The sequence below is a fragment of the Scyliorhinus canicula genome, chromosome 17 (genome assembly GCF_902713615.1).
Source record: "Scyliorhinus canicula chromosome 17, sScyCan1.1, whole genome shotgun sequence".
Taxonomy (NCBI): domain Eukaryota; kingdom Metazoa; phylum Chordata; class Chondrichthyes; order Carcharhiniformes; family Scyliorhinidae; genus Scyliorhinus; species Scyliorhinus canicula.
Genome location: NC_052162.1, coordinates 88028500 through 88053576, shown reverse-complemented (window position 1 = coordinate 88053576; position 25077 = coordinate 88028500). Strand labels below are relative to the sequence as shown.

The 25077-nt window shown below is 42.1% G+C and overlaps 1 protein-coding gene across 13 annotated transcripts in view; it reads left to right on the top strand.

The window, feature by feature from the left end:
• Nucleotides 1-25077, top strand: part of hdx (highly divergent homeobox) — a 171648-nt gene that overhangs the window by 123877 nt on the left and 22694 nt on the right. For 10 of the 13 annotated variants that reach the window (XR_005457660.1, XM_038774960.1, XM_038774958.1 and 7 more), the window contains 3 exons: nucleotides 9480-9626; nucleotides 19951-20149; nucleotides 20478-20602. Coding sequence is in view for 12 of the 13 variants with exons in the window: in XM_038774960.1 (XP_038630888.1) it covers nucleotides 9480-9626; nucleotides 19951-20149; nucleotides 20478-20602 (471 nt within the window). In the remaining variant the exon portion in view is untranslated. The remainder of the gene's footprint in view (nucleotides 1-9479; nucleotides 9627-19950; nucleotides 20150-20477; nucleotides 20603-25077) is intronic. The other 3 variants (XM_038774967.1, XM_038774966.1, XM_038774961.1) reach the window with 2 other exon arrangements.

The window sequence follows — 25077 nt, the reverse complement described above, 5'->3', positions numbered from 1 at the left end:
GTTCCTAGATTTTTAGTGAGTTGGATTTTTCAGGATTTGACCGGATTCAGGCTACCTAAGTCTTTGCTGTGATGGATGCCTGGCACAATGCTAATAAATCTGTCCAATTTTTCTAACACCCCCAGGGTATATTTTGGGTATTAACATATGATTTCTTTTAATGTTTTTATTGGATTTCATTTTTATGTTACGCATTTTGGTTTGTATGTTAAATTACAAGTTTCATAACTGCGCATAACACCATGAAAGATAAAAATTTACAAAAGAGGGAGAAACCAAAAAGCGAGAAAGAAAACGTATAAATATTTATATTTGCCTCCGTTGCCCTCCACAGTGTTGGCCCAAGCACCAAAACTGCTGTGAGGCAGCAATGCCAATCACTGGTGCTGTGGGGAGGCAGTGTTCACCATGTGGCGCTGTGGGGTGGCAGTGCTCACCATGTGGTGCTGTGGGGAGGCAGTGCTCACCATGTGACGCTCTGGGGAGGCAGTGCTCACCATGTGACGCTCTGGGGAGGCAGTGCTCACCATGTGACGCTGTGGGGAGGCAGTGCTCACCATGTGGCGCTGTGGGGTGGCAGTGCTCACCATGTGGTGCTCTGGGGAGGCAGTGCTCACCATGTGACGCTGTGGGGAGGCAGTGCTCACCATGTGGCGCTGTGGGGAGGCAGTGCTCACCATGTGGCGCTGTGGGGAGGCAGTGCTCACCATGTGGCGCTGTGGGGTGGCAGTGCTCACCATGTGGCGCTGTGGGGTGGCAGTGCTCACCATGTGGCGCTGTGGGGAGGCAGTGCTCACCATGTGACGCTGTGGGGAGGCAGTGCTCACCATGTGGCGCTGTGGGGTGGCAGTGCTCACCATGTGGCGCTGTGGGGTGGCAGTGCTCACCATGTGGCGCTGTGAGGTGGCAGTGCTAACCACTGGGCCGTGGGTTTGAGATTTTAAAAATAATCACATCCCATCCGACCCCAACTACCTCAGTTTTGGGATTAAGTTGTCTTCATTGATCTCAAGATATCCAATGTTATTTATAGTATTGTAACTGTTACACCATGCTCTTGTACAGTATGTAAAAAAAAACTTATTTCAAAATGTACACCTTGAGACTGTGATCGGTTTATTAAGTAACAAGAAACTATCTGATTTTAAGATGCTACTGTATACCAAGCAACCACTAACAAAAGTCTGAAAGTCATATTTTTGGTGTACATGGAAAGTCTCCTGTTTGAGGGGGCATGTTATACTTCTGTGGGCTGTTGCCACCTTTTTGGTGGAAGTTTTATTTCCTTGTTTTCTATTTGCTTGTGTGAATATTTTCCAGTGTAAATATAACACAACATTGACTAATCTGTAGGAAATGAGCTAATTGTCTCTCAATTGATGGATATTGTAGTGCGCATTGAAAATTAGAATTTCCAGGGTCAAAAGACCCAGGCCGGGATTCTCCCCCTCCCTCCCCCGCCCCACCATGGTGGGTTTTCCGGAGGTGGCCCGCTTGGTTAGCGGAAGGATCTTCCAGTCACACAGAAGTTTTCCATGGCCTGCTGAGTGCGCCCTCTGGCAACCCATCGGCCAACGCCAGTCCGCCACTGGAAATCTGGCCACGCAGGGGTGTTGGAAAATCCAGGCCCAGTTTTCAATTTGATTGTGATGTAGTCTGCTATACAGCAGTTTATATGAGAAAAGGTCTGGAGAAAAGCACTACCAGTATTTACTTCCATTTGTGTGCAGTTAGGTGGATTGGCCATGCTAAATTGCCCTTCGTGTTCAAAAAAAGTTAGGTGAGGTTACTGGGATATGGGGATAGGTTATAGGTGTGGACTTGAGTAAGGTGCTCTTTGCAAGGGCCGGTGCAGACCCGATGGGCCAAATGTCCTCCTGCACTGTAAATTGTTTTTTTAAATTACGTACGTACAATATTTAGTTGTAACATTTTTTGCTTGCTTATCATTTATTTTAGAATCATACCTTGTCAAGCAGGTGCTCCACATGTGATCTGGAGCTAAGTTACATTAATTCTTTGATAGCTAAAGATGTGTGGCCTGAAAAGATCTTTGAAGGAAGATATTGGGCGGGGAAAGAGAAAGATAGAAACTTCATTTTCTTTTAGTTTTGGCAAGCAGAACCAAGTTTGCTCTTAATTTTTGTCACAACTCGGGTAATCTTTGACCCATCCAGTTTTTGTCTGTGTGTACCCTTCTGCAAGCCAATAATTCTAATCATATTTGTCCATCCTTTCAAAACATTTCAAGATGCTTAAAGGGGATTGATAAGAATAGGCTTGAGATTGCCTCAAACACCAGAACCAGAGGGTATAGCTATTATTATAAAACAGCATGTCATCTGACTCATCATGTACAATTTGCCTGTCTTGGATAAAAATATTGAGTGCCATTGCACTACAGATGGTCATAATTTTCTACAAAGGCACGTTGCACGACGGGCTCCTTTTGAACCAGAAATCCACAAGCAGCTACAATTGACAATTTAAGCATATTCTAGCACATAACTAAAGTTGGTAACTCAGTGCAGTTCTGAGGGAGTGCTGTATTTTCAAAACTATGACTTTGCAGTGCAACCTAATGTCCCTTATGCCTGTATAGATTGATGCAAAAGATCCCATAGCACGACTAGATGTTGCCCTCGATGTTGCACCGACATGGAAAAAAACTAAAGGCCATCTAACCTACACTATGCCCTTATCATCCATATGCTTACCCAATAAATTTTTAAATGCCCTCAATGTTGGCGAGTTCACTACTGTTGCAGGTAGGGCATTCCACGGCCTCACCACTCTTTGCGTAAAAAACCCACCTCTGACCTCTGTCCTATATCTATTACCCCTCAATTTAAGGCTATGTCCCCTCGTGCTAGCCACCTCCATCCGCGGGAGAAGGCTCTCGCTGTCCACCCTATCTAACCCTCCCGTTATCCTATATCAATATTTATCTTACAATCAAAACCGCTGAAACATATTTTCTGTACACTTATCTCCTTGTATATAAACTGGCTGCTGAGTTTGCCTATAAAACAACTGACTACACCTTGTAAAAGTTAGTTATTGGCTGAGGAGCACTCTGTATATTCGGAAGTCAAAAAAGGGATTCTGTTTTTCATTCTTGGATTTCTCAGGATTTACAATTCTTTGGCTCCCTTCTCTCTCCACAGATGCTGCCAGACCTGCTGAGATTGTCCAGTATTTTCTATTTTTGTTTCAGATTCCAGCATCCGCAGTAATTTGCTTTTATCTATCTATTCAGATCATTTTATCCAATAAGAGTACTTGAACAGTTGAACTGTGAATGAATGTGGTCTGCAAAGGTTTTCAGCAGCATTCAAAGCAGCCTGCCAAACTGTGCTGTGACTTGCTTGTTCAACTTGGACTTATACTTGTAATGCTACATGATGGCATACGCGACTAGAAGGCACCATCACAAATGTCCCACGCATACAATGAGCAATGCCACAGAGAGCTGTGGTTAAATGTTATGTTTATTTTGCCCATTAGGAGTTAGGTAAGATGGAGCTTGGAAGATGTATTTAGTTTCAAAATTACTTCAGAAGACTAAAGTTTTTTTAAAAGACTGATGTTAGCTTTGGATATCAGGCCCAATTTATTTAGCAATAATTCTCATAGCTCTTCAATAACAACAACATTCTGGAACTGCCTTCAGCCCTCAAGCACCCCTCCAATCCCATCTCAATACGCACTCCTGGCTTTGGCCTAGTTAAACCCCTCTCTGCACCCCACCATTAGTGAATATTGGCTGTCGAGCCCCTCGGCGAATTCTATTTCTTAAATTTCTAAATCACAGTGCCCTTCATTAAGATCCTTCTTAAGACCCACTTCTGAGCAATCTTCAGTTCACTCCTCCCAATATCCTTTGCTTTGACATTTATAGTTACAGGTGCTAGATAAGATGCAAGTAGTTAACTGTCACATTGGTGACAGTTATTCTCAAGAATGTTAGTTACAGTGTCAATAGCCAAATTGTCATTAGAAGAGAAGATAATAGTGGACCACTGAGGTAACGAAGTACATATTTTCAATCATGTACCAATTTTTTTAATTTTTCATTTATTTGGCAAGGGCCACCATTGTTTTGAACAGAAAGTAAAAAGACTTGAAACTTTCATTTATATAGCACCTATCATAATTTAATTAAGTATTATGGTAGTGTAATCAACTGTTGTACTGTAGAAAGTACAACAGTAAATATGCACGCAGCCAGTTCTTACAAACAAGAATTTAATAATGTTTTAATGGTTAGGTTAAGCGTAAGTTTTTCCCAGGATTTCAGGGAAATCTCGCCTGCTGCTCTTTGAAGCAGTGCTATGAGATCTTTTGCATTTACCTTGGAGGGAAGGCAAGGCATCAGTAATGCACTGGAGTCTCAGTCTAGATTTTGTGCTGAAGTATCTGGAGTGAAATTTCTAAACCCACAACCATCAGACTTAAGTGAATTCCCTACTTGATTTCTTCATAGTTTTCTTACATTGGTAACCTCTAATTATGTTTTTGGATATAGGTGGAAACACTCTCTCTTGCTTTATCTCTGTCTGTCTCTGTCTACCTACCAAAACCTTTTCATAATTTTAAGATCCATTTTGGGTAACCCTTCAGTCTTCTCTTTGAAAGAAAAGACCTCAGCCTATTCGTCCTTTCCTGGTTGAATATAAACTTGCTTTTCTGGTATCAGCCTTGTAAATCTTTCTCACACCCTCTTCGTTGCCTCTATATCCTTTTTATAATATGGTGGCAATACACCACGTGTACTCTTTCTAGTGAGATCACATCCTTCCTGTAATGCACTGGCCGGAACTGTACGCAGTGCTCTAACTCCAATGTAAGTGTTTTATACAGGCCATTATTGTCTTAATAATGATATAAGCTGCATGAATAAATACTTGAGTCTTAAAAAGACTTGATCTGCTTTTCTCATGACCTGAAGTGGATCTTGAGCTCCATGCTGCGAATGCTCCTTGCCTAGGGTGGATCAACTGCTTTATGTCCCATTAACTCCTCTGGTTTATTTGAAATTAACCGCTGTCAGGTAGATGACAAAGTTGTATTGTACAATTCAAGAGACAGATGGCAAGTAGGCATGTCAATGTGCCGATCCTTTCACACCAAATTGAATACAGCTAATGTGAAACAGGATGCTTTCAAAATCCCGTTGGTTGTGTATTCCTGATGATTCACTCATTTTAAGCACTTTAAAATAGTAGATTTTTCAACTATATAAATTATACAATCTAACACCATAACGTGTTAGGTGGATTGGCCATGCTAAATTGCCCGTAGTGTCCTAAAATGTAAGGTTTAAAGGGGGGGGGGTTGTTGGGTTACGGGTATAGGGTGGATACGTGGGTTTGAGTAGGGTGATCATGGCTCGGCACAACATCGAGGGCCGAAGGGCCTGTTCTGTGCTGTACTGTTCTATGTTCTATGTCAGTTATAGTGCTTAAAAATGTACTTGTCACATAATGTAAATTAAGTACCTTTGTTGCTTCTCCTCTGTTCTAGTTTTAGTTCAGTGTTGCTGGTGTCCATGTATGGCTGGTCAAAGTATTGTTTCACTTGCTTTGCTTTGTATATAGAATGCAGAATTTCTTGTTCCCAAGTTTTTCTTGTGTACAGTATCCTCATACTGCTCTGCTTTTGTTAGGCATTTTGTGCATTGCTCTCAAACAAATTATTAGGCATTAACTGTCATCTTCTTTAACCTTTTACGTTACCCTTTGGAGAGGAGTTCAGTCTTAACCAACCCCTCCCTATATGTTCTTGTGACGTATATATTGTACCTACTTTTGTTGTAAAGAGGATTCATGGACAGATATGAAAAAAGGGCACAACAATTGCCTTTTAAATTATTCAGTCCTATTTAAGGGAGCTCTGGTTCCCTGTGTAATTGACAGGTTGGTGAATATGGGGCATTGTTGAGTAAGAATGTAAAATACTGAATGGAACAGCAAAGTTAATCTAGAGTAATATGTCAGATTAAAGTATGATACAAGGAGAAATGGGTGATGTCACAAAGTACATCTTCACAAAGGACAGTCAATACCTAGAGGTACCAGAGGGCTGGAGGACAGCTAATATTGTTCCACTTTTCCAGAAGGAATGTAGAGATAGACCAAGGAATTACAGATCAGTGAGTCGAAGGTCTTAGGTTACAGGAGGATATGGGCGGATTGGTCATATGGGCAGATCAGTGGCAGATGGAATTTAACCCTGAGGTGATGCACTTTGGAAGGAGTAATGTGACAAGAGAGTACTCAATGAATGGCAGGACACTAGGAAGCTCAATGGAACATGGGGATCTTGGGGTATTTGTCCACGGATCCCTGAAGGTGCCAAGGCAGGTTAATAAGGTAACTTATTAACCTTATTAATAGACACTTGCCTTTATCAGTCATGGCATAGATTATGAGCAGGGAGGTTATGTTGGAGCTGTACAGGACTTTGATTCGGCCATAGCTGGGGTACTGTGTTCAGTTCTGGTCACTGCACTACAGGAAGGTGGTGATTGCACTAGAGAGAGTTCAGAGGAGATTCACCAGGACGTTGCCTGGAATGGAGCATTTCAGCGATGAGGAGAGGATGGATAAACTTACATTTTTTTCTTAGGAGCAAAGAAGGTTGAGAGGGGACCTGATTGAGGTGTATAAGATTATGAGGGGCATAGACATGGTGGATAGAAAGTAGCTGCTCCCCTTAGTTGAAGGGACAATAACAAGTCGGCATAATTTTAAGGTGAAAGGCAGGCGTTTTAGAGAGATTTTGAAGAAAAGTAATGTTCACCCAGTAGGATGGTGGGAATCTGGAATGTGCTGCCGAGGAGGGTAGTTGATGCAGGAAAGCTCACAATCTTTAAAATGTACTTGGATGAGCACTTGAAATGTCATAATTTTCAAGGCTATGGGCCAAGTGCTGGTAAGTAGGATTAGTGTAGGTTGTTTTTGTCGGTGCAGGCTTGATGGGCCGAAGTGCCTCTTCTGTACTGTATGATTCTATGATCCTATCTAGAATGGCCTTCCGTTTTGGTAGTGAGAGATTCAAGCCCTGCAGGCATTTGACGGACAGCTGCTGCGATGTGAGATTTCTGTGGAACGGCAGAGCAAGTAAAGCCTGAACTAAATGTTCTGTTTCCTCTGCTCCTGCCTTTGTCATTCCATTCAACGAATAAAGCTGGCATGTGGCAGTAGTTCATTTCGAGGAAATCAGGCTGAGATCTGAGCACTGAAAACAGCGTTGTGTTGACCTCCATGAAAGCCGAATACTGCAAATGCTGAAAATCTGAAATAAAATCAAAGAATACTTAGCAGATCTGGCAGCATCTCAGGAGAGAGAAACAGAATTAATCTTCCCTCAGAATTGTAGAGCTTGTATGTCCCTAGCAGATATGACCCATTGTTTTGTTCATTCTTAAAACGTTTTCCTACACCTTGTTGACTGCTGAGACGGTCACCGTCCTTCAGCACTCAGCCTTAATTCCTGTTTGATTTTAGAGAAAGTCTATATGCTTCACTTCAGATTTTCAGTTACAGGTTGCTCGCTTGATTCAGCCTTGTTTCATTTAATTCATTCCAGCTCACTGTTCTTTACTTTGTCTATGTCTGAGTTCAAATCCCACCATAGCCTAATCTCTCTCTCTCTCTCTCTCTCTCCCCCCCCCCCGCCCCTATTTCTGTAACCACTTCTAAATCTCCAGTCCTCCAACTTCAGTCTCTTGTGAAATGGGACATAAGCTTACTGCGACGGTTTTGCAACGGTTGGATCTAGAGGTTTGAACAGGATCATGATACTGAAAACACTAGTTCATTTTCTTTTGGATCAGTCTGGTGGCAGGCCCTATATATCCTGGAAGTTCTGATTGATAACTCTCTTTCTATTTATTTCCCAGTATTTTCGTAATAAAGAAATAGGATCAGGAGTAAGCCGCTCAGTCCTTCTAGCCTGCTGCATCATTCAGTAAGACCATAGCAGAGCTGCGTCTACCTCAACTCCGCCTTCCTATACTATCCCTGCATTCCTAAATTCCATTTGTGCCCAATAATCTGTTAATCTTTGTCTCAAATATACTCGATGACTAAGCATCTAAAACCATGTGGGGTAGAGAATTCAAAGATCCACAACCCTTTGATTGAGGAAATGTCTTCTCATCTCAGTCCTAAAAGGCTGACCCCTTATTCTGACATAGTGACCCCTAGTTCCAGACCCCTGCGGAGGAAACATCTTCCCGAACAGGGTCATTTCACGCTTCCGCGCATTACATTCCAACTGCATGTTCTTGCCTACTTGCATACCTTGTATACAGCACTTTTGCAGCCTCTTTTTGTGGTCCCCACAGTTTACTTTGCTACCTGACTGTATCATTAGCAAACTTGGAAACATTACGCTTGGTCCCCCTACCTGAGTCATTGATATAGACGAGGTTCCAGCACAGATCATGCAGTACCTCTATAATTATAATCTGCCAACTTGAAAATTGATCCTTTTGAGTGGCCTATAGTTCCTTTCTCTCTCTCTCTCTCTCTCTCTCTTCCCCCCCCCCCCCCCCCCCCCCCCCCACCCTCCCACTCCCCTCTCTCTCTCCCTCTCTCCATTTCTGCAACTGTTACTTTCTAATCCATGGACTATTCCAGAATTGAGGGGATTTTGTGAGATCAAAACTATGCCTCCACCCTTTCTGTAGCTAACTCTATTAAAACCTTGGGATGTAGGCAATGGGGCCCTGGGGACCTGTCAACTTTTTGTCCCATTAATTTCTCCAGCATTATTTCTTAACTCATACTGATTTCTTTTACTTTCCTTGTTCCTTGTAGACCCTGGAATGTTTGGAGGAGCTATTTAGATACTTTGCACAGGTTCTCCCTTTAAAACCACTTCTATCCTTTATGCTCAGTATCAAACTTGACTAGATTGCACAATTCAGCGCAGCACATGGACAACATCAAGTAAACAATGGACACTTTCTACTGCTACCCAGCCTAGAAATATCACATGACTCATGAGTGTCCAGAAATTGGTAGTCTGGTTGTTAAACTAATTGTTTAACTTTATTTCACATTTTTATGCAATTGTGTAATTAAATCATCACACAAGTTTAAGTAGATGTTGTAATTTCAGGATGAACCAAAATCTTTTTCCGACTTGTGGCAGTAGGAAGATTTGGCTTCTTCTGGAGTTGCAAGCTGGAAACTATAGCTCATAGTTTACAATACTGGGTTGAAGATTTTAATAGCAAAGTTCTCTAATTTAAAAAAAAAAGCGTACGCTAACTTTTATAGATTCCTGGCTTTAGTTGCCCAGTCATTTTATACCTCTTAAGGAACACAATTAACCAAAATAATTTTAATGCCTTATGTAAATTCAAATTGCAAATTGCCTCATTTTGAAGCATTTCACTTACAGTTTTCATAATGCATTATTTACACATTTTTTTTTCTTCATACTAAGCTTTCTCTTTACTTAAGCTGCAGGATCGTACCCAGTTTAGTGAGACTGATCTGGCTGTTCTGAAAAAATATTGGGATGTGGGTATGACCAGCCTGGGTTCAATATGCAGAGAAAAAATAGAAGCGGTCGCTATGGAATCAAATGTCGACTGTGAAATTGTCAAGGTAAGAATGTCGCCTTGGTGCTTTTACACTTTCCTTGCCATCAGTGGGTTTTTTGTATCTTGGGAGCTTTAAGTGACGTTGATGAAGCCATTCTAAGCTTACACAAGGCCAATTGCAAGTACATCTTATTCGATTGTTTCTTAAAATAGACCAACTGTGTTGTACAATGAAGTGCAACGTCAGCTGCTTCATGTACTGAGGTCGGGATGTTATTAATCTGTGCCAAAAATACACTCGGCTTTCTGAAGGTTTCAAAGTTATTGAATGACTGGCAGCATCTTATCCGGTCTGATATTTTAAAGTTATGAGAACAAGTTCATGGATTACATTTCTGCTCAGAATTTTGTGTGTTCAGAGGACCCTGAATATTCTACTTATTATTACTACAAATCCAAATATGTGGAATGTGACGATGACATACAATGTCTTCACAGCGAAGCCCTTGGACTATTTGTTGCTGTCATTTTGAAAATCGTGTCTTTAATGTCATTGTAATTATGTCAGAAATGGGCTACCAATGCTATAAATTGCATGTCTTGAGTAATAAACAGGAGGAGAGGAAGTAAAGGAGAATGTTGCATCTCGAAAGTGGAAGCAATGGAAAGGGCGCAAAGGACATTTACCAAGATGCTGCCTGGTTTGCAGGATAGGTCTTATGAGGAAAGGATGAGCGGGCTAGGGCTTTTCTCTTTGGAGTGGAGGAGGATGAGAGGCGACTTAATAGAGGTTTATAAGATGATATCGGGGATAGATAGACTGGACGTTCAGAGACTATTTCCTCGGGTAGATGTAGCTGTTACAAGGGGGCATAACTATACGATTCAGGGTGGGAGATATAGGAGGGATGTCCGAGTTAGGTTCTTTACTCAGTGAGTGGTTAGGGTGTGGAATGGACTGCCTGCTGTGATAGTGGAGTCGGACACTTTAGGAACTTTCAAGCGGTTATTGGATAGGCACATGGAGCACACCAGAATGGCAGGGAGTGGGATAGCTTGATCTTGATTTCGGACAATGCTCGGCACAACATCGAGGGCCGAAGGGCCTGTACTGTGCTGTATGGTTCTATGTATGAAAGGATGCAATGCTTTTACCCCTTTGCAACATTTAATAATTTTATGCTTAATTTCCCTATTATTTCCAGCAGAGACATGGGGCGGGATTCTTTAATCCCGCGGCAGAGTGTCCACGTTGTCGAAAACGCCATCGCGTTTTACGATGGCGTGAACGGGCCGCTCCCACGACTACTTGGGGCCAGCACAGTTCACGCCTCCAGCTGCAGATCTCGGCGCACATCGGAGGCTCTTCTCTCTCTTCCCCCCCCCCACTGGTGTCGGACCCCCCTTCCCCCGCCAAAGGCCGCCACCCGACCCTTACAAGCCATGGTCCTGCTGGCCCAGGGCAGGTTACAACGGCGCCGGCGGGACTCGGCTCTTTTCTTACGGCTGCTCAGCCCATCCGGGCTGGAGAATCAGCGGGCCGGCCGCGCAGAGCAGCCCACGATCGGCGCTGCACCAACCATGCAGGCGCCAATGGCGCCGATTCACCGCTCTGTGGAAAATCGCGTGCCGGTGTCAGGGTGGCGTGGCCCGTTCACGGGGATTCTCCAGCCCGGCCCAGGACTGGGAAAATCCCGCCCATGGATTCCAATTCCGCAAACATGTGTAAATACATAGGCAAATCCCCACCCCCCACCTGCCACCAAGGTTGGTTACCTACACACAATCCGAGACCCTCCCCTGCTCATTGCCTCAACTTAGTAGCATCTTTTTTTTAAATTCTGTGTACCCAATTATTATTTTTTTCTTCTGTCTTTTTTTTTACCAATTAAGGTGCAATTTAGCGTTGCCTTCACACTACCCTGACTTGTTCGGTAGACCCTTGGATTGTGGGGTGAGACCAGATACAGGAAAAATGTGCCACTCTATCTCTTCTACTTTTTCCCTTCCCGCATGTAGTTCAGATTTTACATTTCTCTGCAAAAGTAATTCTTTCTCCTCGCAGCCAAACATAAAGGCAAATGTCACCATTTAAATGTATTTTAGGAGATTAATGTATTAGTTAGTCACTGAATCTCCCTCTCTATCGCTTTCACCCCATAATCAGGAGTACCAGATATGCAAACTTGCCTGTTGCCTAGATCCACACAGACAGTGACCCGGGGCCAGGGTCAAACTCAGGGCCATGAGGCAGCTGTCCTAACCACTGCTGGCCGCCTCAGCTCAGTATCTGATTTGCACATGAACGAGCCTACTCCCCTTCAGTGTCTGAGACCCAGGCCCGAGTACTGCATCCAAGCTTGAAAGCTCTTGCTCCACATGGCATAATCGCAGGCACTGGCACAGCCTTCAGCTTTTCATTGAACCTGAGAGTCCATCACACAATAGGATCCACACAATCGTGCCTCATGCCACCACAAAATACATACATGTAGCAAATGGAACTACTAGTATTGGTCTTTGTTTGAATGGTGGCAAGGTGGGATAAATAGATAGGTGCTTGATGGCTGGCGCAGACATGATGGGCTGCAGGGGCTCTTTCTGTGCTGTAAAACTCTGACTCCCAAGAGCTGGTAAGTATAGATTAAGCTGGAAAAATATTACATGACTGTGAAGTAGGAGAGTAAATCCTCTTTGTGCACTTGCAGAAACCTTTCCCACTTGGAGAAAACTTTAAGCCATTGTCAGCATCACTTAACCCTTAATCTGGCATTGTCACAATAATGATCTTTATTCCAATTTTGGAAGAACATTCCCCCACTCAACCAACATATTATTCCAGCTTTCCTGTATCAGCCGTTCCGTGTCCTTGCATGAAGGATTTTGTGCTCTTAAGACATTCAACTCCTTTCTATCATGGCTGATCTGAATCTCAAATCCATTTCCCTGTCTTTGATCGATATCTTTCAATATTCTTAACTTAATAAAATTATATTAATTAGTCTTAATTTCAGTTGACCACTACGACGAGAAGGAGTTTCTCTGTATGTATGTTTCGTACCTCTGCATAAAATTTTAGTGATATGGACGTGCAAATCCCTTTGCCTCTCCAAAGCTCCTCGTCTCTCACCATTAAGAAAATATTCTGCTTTCTCTTCAAAGTGGATAATCTCAAGCTTCCCCACATTGAACCCCCTCTGCCACATTTTACACACTCGCATAACCTGTTCCTCAATAACTTCCTTGTTCCCATTTTCACAATTTACTATGCCTACAACCAATTTTTCCAGTATTGGTCCAAACTGGATCCCAAAACCAGTAGGTTTGTATCAAAGTGACTGCACCACTCTATCTCTTCTACTTTTTCCCTTCCCGCATGTAGTTCAGATTTTACGTTTCTCTGCAAAAGTCACTCTTTCTCCTCGCAGCCAAAAATAAAGGCAAATGTCACCATTTAAATGTATTTTAGGAGATTAATGTATTAGTTAGTCACTGAATCTCCCTCTCTAACGCTTTCACCCCATATTCAAGAGTACCAGATATGCAAACTTGCCTGTTGCCTAGATCCTTGCAAAAATGAACTAATTTTGTGGCCGCAAAATGCTCCAATCTTTTCAGCTTCCTATTTCTTTTATCCATGCATGCATAGGTGTTGACTCCTACGTTTGTCTGAGCTGTACTACTTTTGATTTGCCTTCATTCAGAAGCAACCCAGTGCAACAAAAAACATATAACAAAGTAACATTAGCAGGCACTCCGACCTTCAAAACTGTTCAAATAGATTATTATTGATCTGTGCTGCAACTCTATTCGCTCACCTTTATCACACATCCCTTGGTACTCAACAAACCTCTATCAATCTCGGGCTCAAAAATTTCAGTTGATCCAGAGACCAGTTTTTGATGGCGTGTGCCCCTAATTGTCACTGCCGTTTGTGTGGAAGGTGTTTCTTGATTTCACTCCTGAAATTAATTATTCTCTGGCAAGGCTGACATTTTTACCCACAGGAGATAATGGGCCCCACCCCTTGAACTAATGCAGTCCAAAGGTGCTCTTTGTAGTGTTTGACAAAACTGATTGGTTTATTAAGCCATTTTGGGGGTGCAGTTAATTTTTATGATCCCACAAATTTTCTGTACTTAAAGCTAATAAGACACCAGCATCATGTGAGAGTGCCTTTAAGAAATGGATGTTTAAGCAATGTACCTTTAAGAAATGCAGTGATGTCAGAGTGTGGTTGGAACTGGGCTTTTAGCTCAGACATTTTGAAGTTTTTAGTTTCAGTTTGAGAGAGCAGCTGAAAAGTGCCTGGCTGGTTTGCTGAGAGTTGCAGGAAGGAAAAGAGCTGGTCTGGTGATTTCTGCAAATCCAGAGACTATAAATATATTGAATGTAACCTATTATGCTCCTATTTTTGAAGGGTTGAAGTCTTTTGGAGGTTTAAAAGAACAGTTTGCAGGATTGGGTAGTGTTGTATTATTTTCGGGGTTATCTTTGAAGTAAGGGGTGTTAAGAGATCCAATGTTTATTTTAAAAGATTAAGTTAAGTTCATGGAATAAACATGGTTTTGTTTTAAAAACCACGTGTCCATAATTGTAATACCACACCTGGGGAACAAGCCGTGTGCTTCAAAAGCAACAATCCATTAAAGGGAGTGGGGGGTGGTTGGACTCCATGATACATTTTGGGGTTCTGAAAACACCTCTCCCATAACACCAGGACCGGATGAGATGCATCCAAGAAATTGCAGAAGCACTGGCCATGATTTTACAGTCTTCCTTAGAATCAGGCGCAGTCCTAGAGCACTTGAGAATTGCAAACAATTACACCCTTGTTCAAAAGAAGGTGCAAGATAAGCCCAGCAACTACAGGCCAGTCCATTTAACTTGAGTGGTGGAGAAATATCTAGAATCATTAATTTGTGACAAAATTAATAGTCACATGGATAAATGTAGGTTAGTTTAAAAAAAACAGCATGGATTTCTTAAGAGAAAATCACGCTTGACTAACGTACTGGAGTTTTTTGAAGAAGTACAGCGAATATTGATGAGGGTATGTTGTTGATGTGGTATGCATGGGCTTCCGAACGGCATTTGATACACTGTGATATCATAGATTATCATAGAATTTACAGTGCAGAAGGAGGCCATTCGGCCAATCGAGTCTGCACCGGCTCTTGGAAAGAGCATCCTACCCAAGGTCAACACCTCCACCCTATCCCCATAACCCAGTAACCCCACCCAACACTAAGGGCAATTTTGGACACTAAGGGCAATTTATCATGGCCAATCCACCTAACCTGCACATCATTTTGACTGTGGAAGGAAACCGGAGCACCCGGAGGAAACCCACGCACACACGGGGAGGATGTGCAGACTCCGCACAGACAGTGACCCAAGCCGGAATCGAACCTGGGACCTTGGAGCTGTGAAGCGATTGTGCTATCCACAATGCTACCGTGCTACCCTTGGAAGACTTGTGAATAAAGTTGTAGCTCATGGGATAAGAGGGGCAGTGGCAACATGGATATGGAATTTATGCATATATACACGCCCAGGTTCCTGTTTCTCCACTCTCAACAGGAAACCGTAGTGGTTAATAGATGTTTTGCCTGCTGAAAGAAGGTTTATAGTGGAGTTCCCCAGGGATCAGTATGGAACCCTTGCTTTTCCTGACATATTAATGATCTCAACCTTGGTGTACAGGGTATAATTTTAAAGTTTATGGATGATACAAAACTTGGAAGCACTGTGAATTGAGAAGGATAGCGTAGGAAATCATAGAACATAGAACAGTACAGCACAGAACAGGCCCTTCAGCCCTCAATGTTGTGCCGAGCCATGATCACCCTACTCAAACTCACGTATCCACCCGTAACCCAACAACCCCCCCCCTTAACCTTACTTTTATTCGGACACTACGGGCAATTTAGCATGGCCAATCCACCTAAGCCGCACATCTTTGGACTGTGGGAGGAAACCGGAGCACCCGGAGGAAACCCACGCACACAGGGGGAGGACGTGCAGACTCCACACAGACAGTGACCCAGCCGGGAATCGAACCTGGGACCCTGGAGCTGTGAAGCATTTATGCTAACCACCATGCTACCCTGCTGCCCCAAAATCGAAGAGGCATTGACAAGTTTGTGGAATGGGCAGACAGTTGACAGATGAAGTTCAATGCAGATAAGTGTGGGACGATTTATTTTGGTAAGAAGAAGGGTGCAAGTCTAAAGAGAGTGGAGAAACGGGAACCTGGGCGTGTATATATGCATTAATCATTGAAAGTGACAGGATAGTTTGAGAGAGCAGTTAATAAAGTGTCCAGTATTCTGGGCTTTCTAATAGGGGCATAGAGTACAAGAGCAAGAAGGTTATGTTGAATTTTTTTAAGTCACTAGTTTGGCATCCGCTTGAGTATTATGTCCAGTTCTTGGCACCACAGTTTAGGAAGGATATGAAGGCATTAGAGAGGGTGCAGAAAAGATTTACGAGAATGAATCACGAACTTCCGTTGTAGATACATTGGAGAAATTAGGGCTTTCTCCTTCAAGAAAAGAGGGCTGAGAGAAGATTTGATATATGGGGAGAATCTGTGAAAGGCTGGAGACTGGGAGGGCACAGATTTAAAGTAATTAGAAAAAGAAGCTTTTTTTATGCAGCAAGCGGTTAGGGTTTAGAATGCACTGCCTGCGAGTCTAATAAAGGTGAATTAATTTGAAGCATTCAAAAGGGAATTAGATTGTTTCTGAAAAGGAAGACTGTACAGGATTATGGGGTAAAGTCAGGGTAATTGTACCAGGTGAATTACTCATTCAGAGAACTGTTGCAGATACGATGGGTCAAATGGCTTCCTTCTGCACTGTAACAATTCTGTGAATTTCACTACCACTTTTACTAATGCTAGGTTTTGTTTAAAACTGAATTCGTATTCCCAAACCACCTAGTGAGATTAGAAACAGATAATTAATTCAGACATTTGAATTATTTGTTTTGTAACATAACAACTACACTACTATATCAAAGTGTTTGTCCACTGACATGTTGGAGTTAAGGATGTCCAATTTTAGATTTTTGGATTGATTCTGCTGAAGCAATTTTTTTAAAGCAAAGTTTATTCCAACAAGGTTTTTAAAAAGACTCTTTAATAAAAGCTGGTTTCTATGCTGAGTAGAATTCAAGAGGGTAAACAATAGCAGTTAATTGATTTGTCTGTGCCAATGCAGGACTCAAACCTTTTATGTTAGAGAGCTCTTGGATCTATACCTATCTGTAAAAAGAGAGAGATTAACAAATAGAGGCAGAGATGCACAGAAAAATAAAAATAATCATCTTTATTAGTGTCACAAGTAGGCTAGCATTAACACTGCAATGAAGTTACTGTGAAAATCCACTAGTCGCCACTCTCTGGCACCTGTTCAGGTACACTGAGGGAGCATTTGGAATGTCCAATTCACCTAACAGCATGTCTTTCATGACTTCTGGGAGAAAATCGGTGCGCCCGGAGGACACCCACACAGACACGGTGAGAATGTGCAAACTCCTCATAGACAGTGATCCAAGCCGGGAATCAAACCCAGGTACTTTGCGTTATAGAACAGTACAGCACAGAACAGACCCTTTGGCCCTCGATGTTGTGCCGAGCAATGATCACCCTACTCAAGTCAACGTATTCACCCTATACCAGTAACCCAACAACCCCCCCCCCCCATTAACCTTATTTTTTTAGGACACTAAGGGCAATTTAGCATAGCCAATCCACCTAACCCGCACATCTTTGGACTGTGGGAGGAAACCGGAGCACCCGGAGGAAACCCACGCACACACGGGGAGGACGTGCAGACTCCACACAGACAGTGACCCAGCCAGGAATCGAACCTGGGACCCTGGAGCTGTGAAGCATTTATGCTAACCACCATGCGTTGTGCCGCCCTACAGACATTGAACGACAGGAGGTCTGCGACCTGTTGTTGAAAGGATGGCTGAAGTGAAGAAATTAAAAATGCTGGAAGATATTTAAAATGTATTATTTAAGTTAAATTTACCCAAGGATGTGGGGCAAGTGTGATATGTTCTTTATTTTGTTGTAAATATATGTTGTAGTAATTGGCTAAGTAAATCTAATCACCACCGCTCCGTCTGTTCACTTGCTGTGAAATAAAGCTGCTTCACCATTCATCTCGAGGCTCATGTCAATAAGCGTTTGCTCAACCAGCCTTTGGGCCGAGTGCAGGAGCATTCATGTAAAAACCTCAAATATCCAGTTTGGATATTAAGGGGATGTTAGTTATAAGATCACTGGGTTATGCTGTCAAACAAGTAGTTTCATGAGACCAAGTCAAATCCCATAAAATCTCAGAGAAGTGTGTCAAATTCCATTTTTAAAAAATAAGACACTCAGCCACTTGCGACTTGCAACTCGCATTGTCGAACCTGTGAAAGTATCTTTGGCAAACCCAAATGTGAAGTTGAATTGAGTATTTTATTTGTTTTTATCAGTATGCTGCAACAGAAAGAAAAGGTAGCAAGGCAAACATGGGAAAATGAAACACCAAATAAAATAAACATTGCAGCACTCCTGAGGAATGGAGAATCCTACTTTGGAAAACTTGTAATAAGATTGCATTCAGCTATGCTACTGAATGAGATGTTTTAACAATAGAGAGCTGTGAAAGAGAATTTTCATCTTTCAAGTTTTTCCCGATTATAATAGCAGCCCGTCCTCCTAGCTGAGAATTGTCACCTATCTCACCTCCAACTTCTTAGTTTCTCTTGATTTTGATCACCAGAATGCAAGGAAATGGGGCTCTACTAACATGTGTATAAGTGATGAAAAACTATTGTTGTAACTGTAGTTCGCGTGAAAGCCCAGTGACACAAAGCAGTTATGTAACTGGATAGGACAGCAAACTTATATTAAAGTAGCGCCAAATTGTCATCTGCTACTGATTTGCACTTCTGCTGATATTTGTTATGAGGGTAGCTTCTTCAGTATATAGCTGCTTTGCAATCGAGAATCCCATACCCAATGTTAGCAATTCTGCTCAGCTAAGAACTCTTAACGTGTGATTCTGTTTGCCAATTATGTCCTGTTAACATCAGTCTCAAATAGTGTGTTTAGAGTACTGCTGAAATCTTTTTTTAGAACTTGAAATGTTAAAGGTTATCCTTGATCTGTATTTGCAGTTAATCCAATTTTAGAATGCTGCTTAAAGATAACAGGGTCACTGAGCAACCTGACAATGCACAGTACCTCGATATGGCCTGATTGGGGGAACAGTTATGCATTTTTATTTCAGTCCCTCAGTTTCTATCTTGAGTAATATTTTTATGGCCTTGGTCTTTGTCATTTTGTGCAACAAGAATGCTTGGTGGATACATAAAAGGTTTTTGTTCAAACTTGAATAATCCTGAATTATCGTTTGTGCCAAAGTACCAATTTCTGCTTTTTGCTTGGAAGGTTACCAATTCAATTATTCTTATAAATTTCATTGGTCTCGACCTGAGGGTACACACCGCATTTCAAATGCATTTGTCCAACCATTTTAGTGTTTTGAGAATGGGCATATTCAGCTGGACATATTCAGGGGTCCTATTTTTAAAAAATTATCTAATAATAGATTTGACCTGTCATTTTTGAAATTGAATGTGAAAGATGCTGGATTGCTTTGAAACCCAACTTGTTCACTTGTGCCTTTCAGTGAAGGACGTTTGCCTGCAGGTCCAAACTGGCCTACCTATTGTCCATTTCTAAACTACATAGCTGGCTGTTAGTGTCTTTGGGCAAAGAAGGATCAAGTATTATGCCAAATCGTTGTTCACCGCCAATAAATAGAATCACGACAGTGCAGACGGAGGCCACTCGACCCATTGAGTTCACACTGACCCACCCCTTCCTTACAACCCAGCAACTCGACCCGAACTTTTGGATACAAAGGGGCAACGTAGCATGGCTAATTCACTTAACCTGCACACGTTTGGACTGTGGGAGGAAACCGGAGCACCCGGAGGAAACCCACGCAGGCACTGAGAGAAAGTGCAAACTCCACACAGACGGTCATCCAAGTCGGAATAAAAGCTGGGTCCCTGGCGTTGTGAGGCAACAGTGCTAACTACTATGCTGCTATGCTACCCCATACAATAAATAAATGAACATCTGATAATTAAAAAGAAACTGAAAGGGTAGTATGAGGCTAATATTGTATCACAGCATATCTTCCCGTATTTCCCCCTCCAAATATGCCTGCTTTGTCAGGTTGGCTGCCTTGCCTATCTTAATGCCTATTTTTTATGCATGCTTTTCACCACGCAAATTGGTTTTCCTAGCTCTTCACATATTTTTATTTCTTTCTTCTGCATCCCTCCCCCACCCATGTTCTTCTCAAAAGACATGGATAGGAAATCGGAGAAGGAAATACCGGCAGTTAGGAATAGAGCTACCTCCTGCTCGCGGTGGACCAGCTGACTTTTCTAAGCTACCTGAATCAGGGTCAGCCTTGTTGTCCGTAGTCAAAGCTGAAACAACAAAGGTTCCGGAAAGTTCCGAGGATAATGTGAGGAACAAAGAAGATGCCAGCTTGTCTGAAGGTACGATCTACTAAAGCACTTTCTTGTGTGATATGGAGTTCTATATGTAGGAGTGTAACTCAGTTGAGTATATAAACATTTTGCCCACATACGTGTTTTTAAATGTGTAATTAGGTACGTTTAAATACATGTGAAAACTTAAATTTTCCTAAATTACAATGGTTTTACACTGGTATCCCAATGCACTTCCTTTGTCAATGTGGTTATGGTTCCATTTTTGATTAGCTTCCTCATGTTTCTTTGTTTACAACACTCATAACTTGGTATCTAACCTGACTTCTTTCCAGGGCTCTACTGCAAAATCCTAATTCTTACTCTGTCTTCGCAGGTACTCCAAGTGAATTGGAACTAAGGGAGGAGGAGGAGGAAGAGGACGAAGAAACAGCAGAAGAGAATGGAGATGGAGAAAGTGTTAGTGATGGATCGTGCAGTATTCCAACGTTAGAAAAAGTGGTAATTTTTTTAAATATGAAAATTCATGAGTTAGAAGTAGTCAGTTGGAAATTGGCAGGTAAAGTACTTGCTCAGTTTGCCTCAAACAAAGCTCAAATCGGATGCAAAAATGGACAGAATATGGTTGGATAAATCAAGAAGAACAAATCAATCAAGATATCTCTCACTCAAGTAATTACTGAATTAGTTATAAGCTTGGTTTGCAAATAATGCCACCTATATTTGTTGAACACGTGCACAGGTAATGTATCGGAGTTCAAGCCAGGTGAAATTTGGTAATGCTGTCTTTGAAATTTGCCATCAGTCTGAATGTATGCATACAGCAGGTTACCAATTAAAACAGCGTTACAATGCAGAGTAGCTGGATAGAGATTTAGCTCCACAAAATGCGTGTTTCTGCTACGTCTGTGGAAGGAAGGATGGGTGGAACAATTGGGGTCTGCTGAATGGAGAATTAATGTTTCCCAGCCAGAAGAAAGAAAAAATCCATGATGAGCAGAATTGGGTCAACCTGGCAGTCCTTGTTGCAGTTAGAACGGCAACAGACACTTGGGAGAGAGAAGGAAGGTTATAGGAAATGGAAAATATTGTGCCAATGTTTCATCTATTTTTAGATTAGTTTAGAGTGATTTAGAGTCCTAAGAAAAGTGGGATTATTCTCTTTTCCATCTCGACTGACTGTAGGTGCGTTTCAAAGGAAGTGTTTTAAACCTGAGTGCTATGACTGTTAAGAACCAACAATTACTCGATTTCCCTTACATTTTTAAAAAGGATACATGTTTATTACTCAGAAATTGAAATGTATTTGCAACAGCACCCACTCTTACATGTGCATGCGCATACACTAGGAAAGGTGACTTCAAAAGAAATAGCATGCACTTAAGGTGTTACTGTTCCACAGATGTCCTGTTTGCTTCTCTCACATGAAGAAAGCTTTGGAACATTGCAGGCCAGTGATTCCTTTCGAAGCCACTGAAGAAATAGGAATTGTAGGTAGGGAGACAGATTTGCATTGGCTGACTGCTTGCAGTAACAGGTTTCTCTGAATTCACTCCAAATCTGGGCAGCAAAAACCAAGTTTGATTCTACAAATAAGTCAGTAAAAGTCTAGACTGAATTTTTCCTTTTGGTGGTTTTCAGGCAGGATCCTGTTGCTTTGCTGGCCTGGCATTCTTCTGAAAATATGTCTTAGTAAATGTGCCTCATCGGAAACGTGGGGTGGGATTCTCTGAGCCTCCGCGATGAAATCGCACTTGACACGGGGGCGGCGAATGGGGCGTCAGACCCGCGGTCAGGTCCGACGTCTTCCCATGATTCTGAATCGTCGCCTGCGCGCGTGGTCGATGCGGCGCCGGTCAGGGCCATTGAAAGAGGCCCCCTCAGCGATTCTCCACCGACAACTGGCCGAATTCCCACCTACGTGGTTCACTCATGTTTCCACCCAACGGGAGCGTGGAGTTGCAGCTGCGGAACCAGTCCGTGGCCACCCTGGTGGGGTGCGGAGGGACCCGTCACTGGGGGGGCCTCCAGGACGGCCAGGCTCGCGATCGGGGCCACCGATTAGCGGACGTGTGCGATCTGGGAGTGGGGGGGGGGGCGCGGTGGCTATATTTACGGGGGCGGTCACTGCGCGCATGCACCGACCCGCAGCTGGAAGCGCAAGTCCCCTATTGGCAGTCGGAGCTGCAAGGACTACTCCAGGGCTCTGCCCTTCCAAAACGGAGAATCACTCTGGACTTTCTCCAAGAAAGTCCAGAGTGATTTGCATCTGTTTTGTCGTGGGCATGGGGGGCATAGGCCCATTATCAGAGAATTCCGCCTCTGATTTCTGTCATGTGGCCATAATTTCTGTTTTTTCATTATCCTCACAAATGGTCTCTGATGACCTGGGCATTGACAGACAGTGATGTTTCAGTTTTCCATTCAGATGTCCCTGTGATTAGAATGGGTTTTTTCCACATCTATTTCTTGGAGTTCCACTCTGCATCCAAGAGGTCTGCAAGTCAATTTTGAACTAGTTTCTTCAATTATTCGAACAAGGAAAGCCATTATTGCAACATGAAAAGTCTGTATATATTTTAATGGCTTCTCAGTGACATGTCCCAAAAGATCATTTGTATTTTAATCTCTTGTCCGAACCTGCAGGCTAGCTTCTAGGACCTTGCATAGCTCCACATGTATTGACGGTTTTAAAAAAGTGTTCATTTCAAATAAATCCGATAGTCCATATTGTGTGACCGTGACACTCTGAAATGCCAATATCATGTGCTTATATTATTGCAGTGTGAATTCTAAATGCTGAATTTAATTTTCTTAATAAATGATGATGTGTGAGCCAGTGCAGGAATGTTCATTCAGGTGCATCTGCAAGTGCCCAGCACTAAAATGACAGCAGAGTAATTTCCTTTGCATTCAACCATGACCTTTTTTTAAAAAAAAAAGCTCAGTTTCTGCATTTGATCTTCCTGGAGAAGGAAAATGTAATCCCCAAATCCCTTATTTAAAAATGAACCCAAGGCAAAGCAAGACATACACATATTGCCTCATACCATAACTTAATTCCCATACCTGCAGCTGAAAATAGGCATTCACTTGTTTATGCTGCTGCCTCACTTGGGGATATAAAAATCCTATTGCAATGGCTGATTACTGATCCTTGCTCTGTTAGCCAGTCTTAGCCATGAAGGGATGATGCAACTGATCTATGAAGTATCAGGCTAAGGGAGAAGAGGTGAGGGTTCTTGCTCTCAGTCACCATCCAGTGATTGTTGACTGGCCCCAACGTGATCAAGGCCGATTGTGGTGGATTTGCTGTACTATTTTACATGGAAAAACCAACTGATCAGAACGTTGGAATTGCCAGCATCCATGGAATGATATCTCATTAAAGCATTTAACACCATTCTTGTGCCAAAATCAATGCACCCAGGAGAGTTGTGACAAATAGTACTCTGCATGAGTTAGCTTTCTGATGTGAAGCATTATTTTCATGAACTTCTCCTCCTCTGACAAAAAACATGTAATTGAAAAGACGTTTCTTATCTTTAAAGATGTGTTTGAAAAGAAAGGATGTATCTGCTACTGCTTGTAAACCTCTCTCACTCTCGAGCTATTTCCCGAGGCCTCTCACTTACGCGTGGTTGATTTTGCAATATTAAGTGAGTTTAGTGCCGCCTGTCCGTTTAATTAGTGTTACTTTGTGATTTGCAAGAGGACATTTGAACTATGTTTAACTGTTTCATTTGCTGGAAATTACACACTTTAATTGAAGAATGTTAAAGCTGACAAAAATCAAAGGTATAATTTAGAGATAAATACTGCCATCTAGTGTTTACAATCACTCAGTACTGCTGTAGAATTTGTTTGTGATCAGTAATGTTAAGTTGGCTAATATAATTTGCCAGCAATTTCTGAGGCAGCAATTAACTTGTTTTTAGGCTTTGCAGTACATGAAGGCTGCTTCAACTTAACTTCTTCACAAATTTAAAACTGGTTTGCTTGATCCACACTGAAAGAAAGTTTTCAATTTATATAGTCCCTTACATGACCATTGGATGTCCCAAAGTGCTTCACAGACAATGAAGTACTGTTTTTTTTTTAAGTGTTGGCCCTTTGTTATGCAGCTAATTTTGCACAGCAATGTGATAACGACCAGATAATTTAAGTGTGTAATGATTGATTGAGAGATAAGTATTGGCCTGCACACTAGAGATAGCTTACTCTTCGAAATAGTACCATGTCATGATTCATGTCTACGAGAGGGCAGATGGGGTGCCTGTTTAACGTCTCATCCATACTTATGGTGAAGTGGTGTATGAGAAGAGTATAATTCGCTAATGCAATACTTTTGGCTCCATTCTCATAATATTGGGACTGTCAGTGTTCCTGTTGAAATGGAGTGTGGGCATTTTCACCATAGCTTAACCTCATTAAATGTTGTGTATTTGGGCTTTTGCGATGGAAGTTCACATAAAATGAGAATTTTTATCTCCCCAAGTTTTCTGGCATAATCTACCGTACGGTATATAATGTACTGCCACTGAGCAGGTAACTGAAAGCTTTGTTTGGGATTCCAATGGCATGACATTGCAGCTACAGATGAATATCCAACTTAAGGACTAGATCTTGTTCAAGTAAGCCATTTGCAGTAACTTCAAATTTTGAGTGGTAGCATATTTTACACAAAATCCTAAGTAATACGAAGGAAGATGCATGAATTCTTAACAAGTAGGCTGGTACCTATCGATCCTAGGATTGTTCATTTGCAAGGTGAGAGTACACTCTACTTTTTAAAAATTATTTGTCAGTCAAATTATCCACTAATCATTGTCTTCAAACTTTTATAGCCATTCTTATTGTTGTTTTGGATATGTTTCCAGCTAAATTGTTGGCTGCCAGATCAGCAGTCTTAAAACACTAGAGCATGGCTGTGTAGCAGAATAAATGAACATGTGTATGTATGTGAGAACATTTGG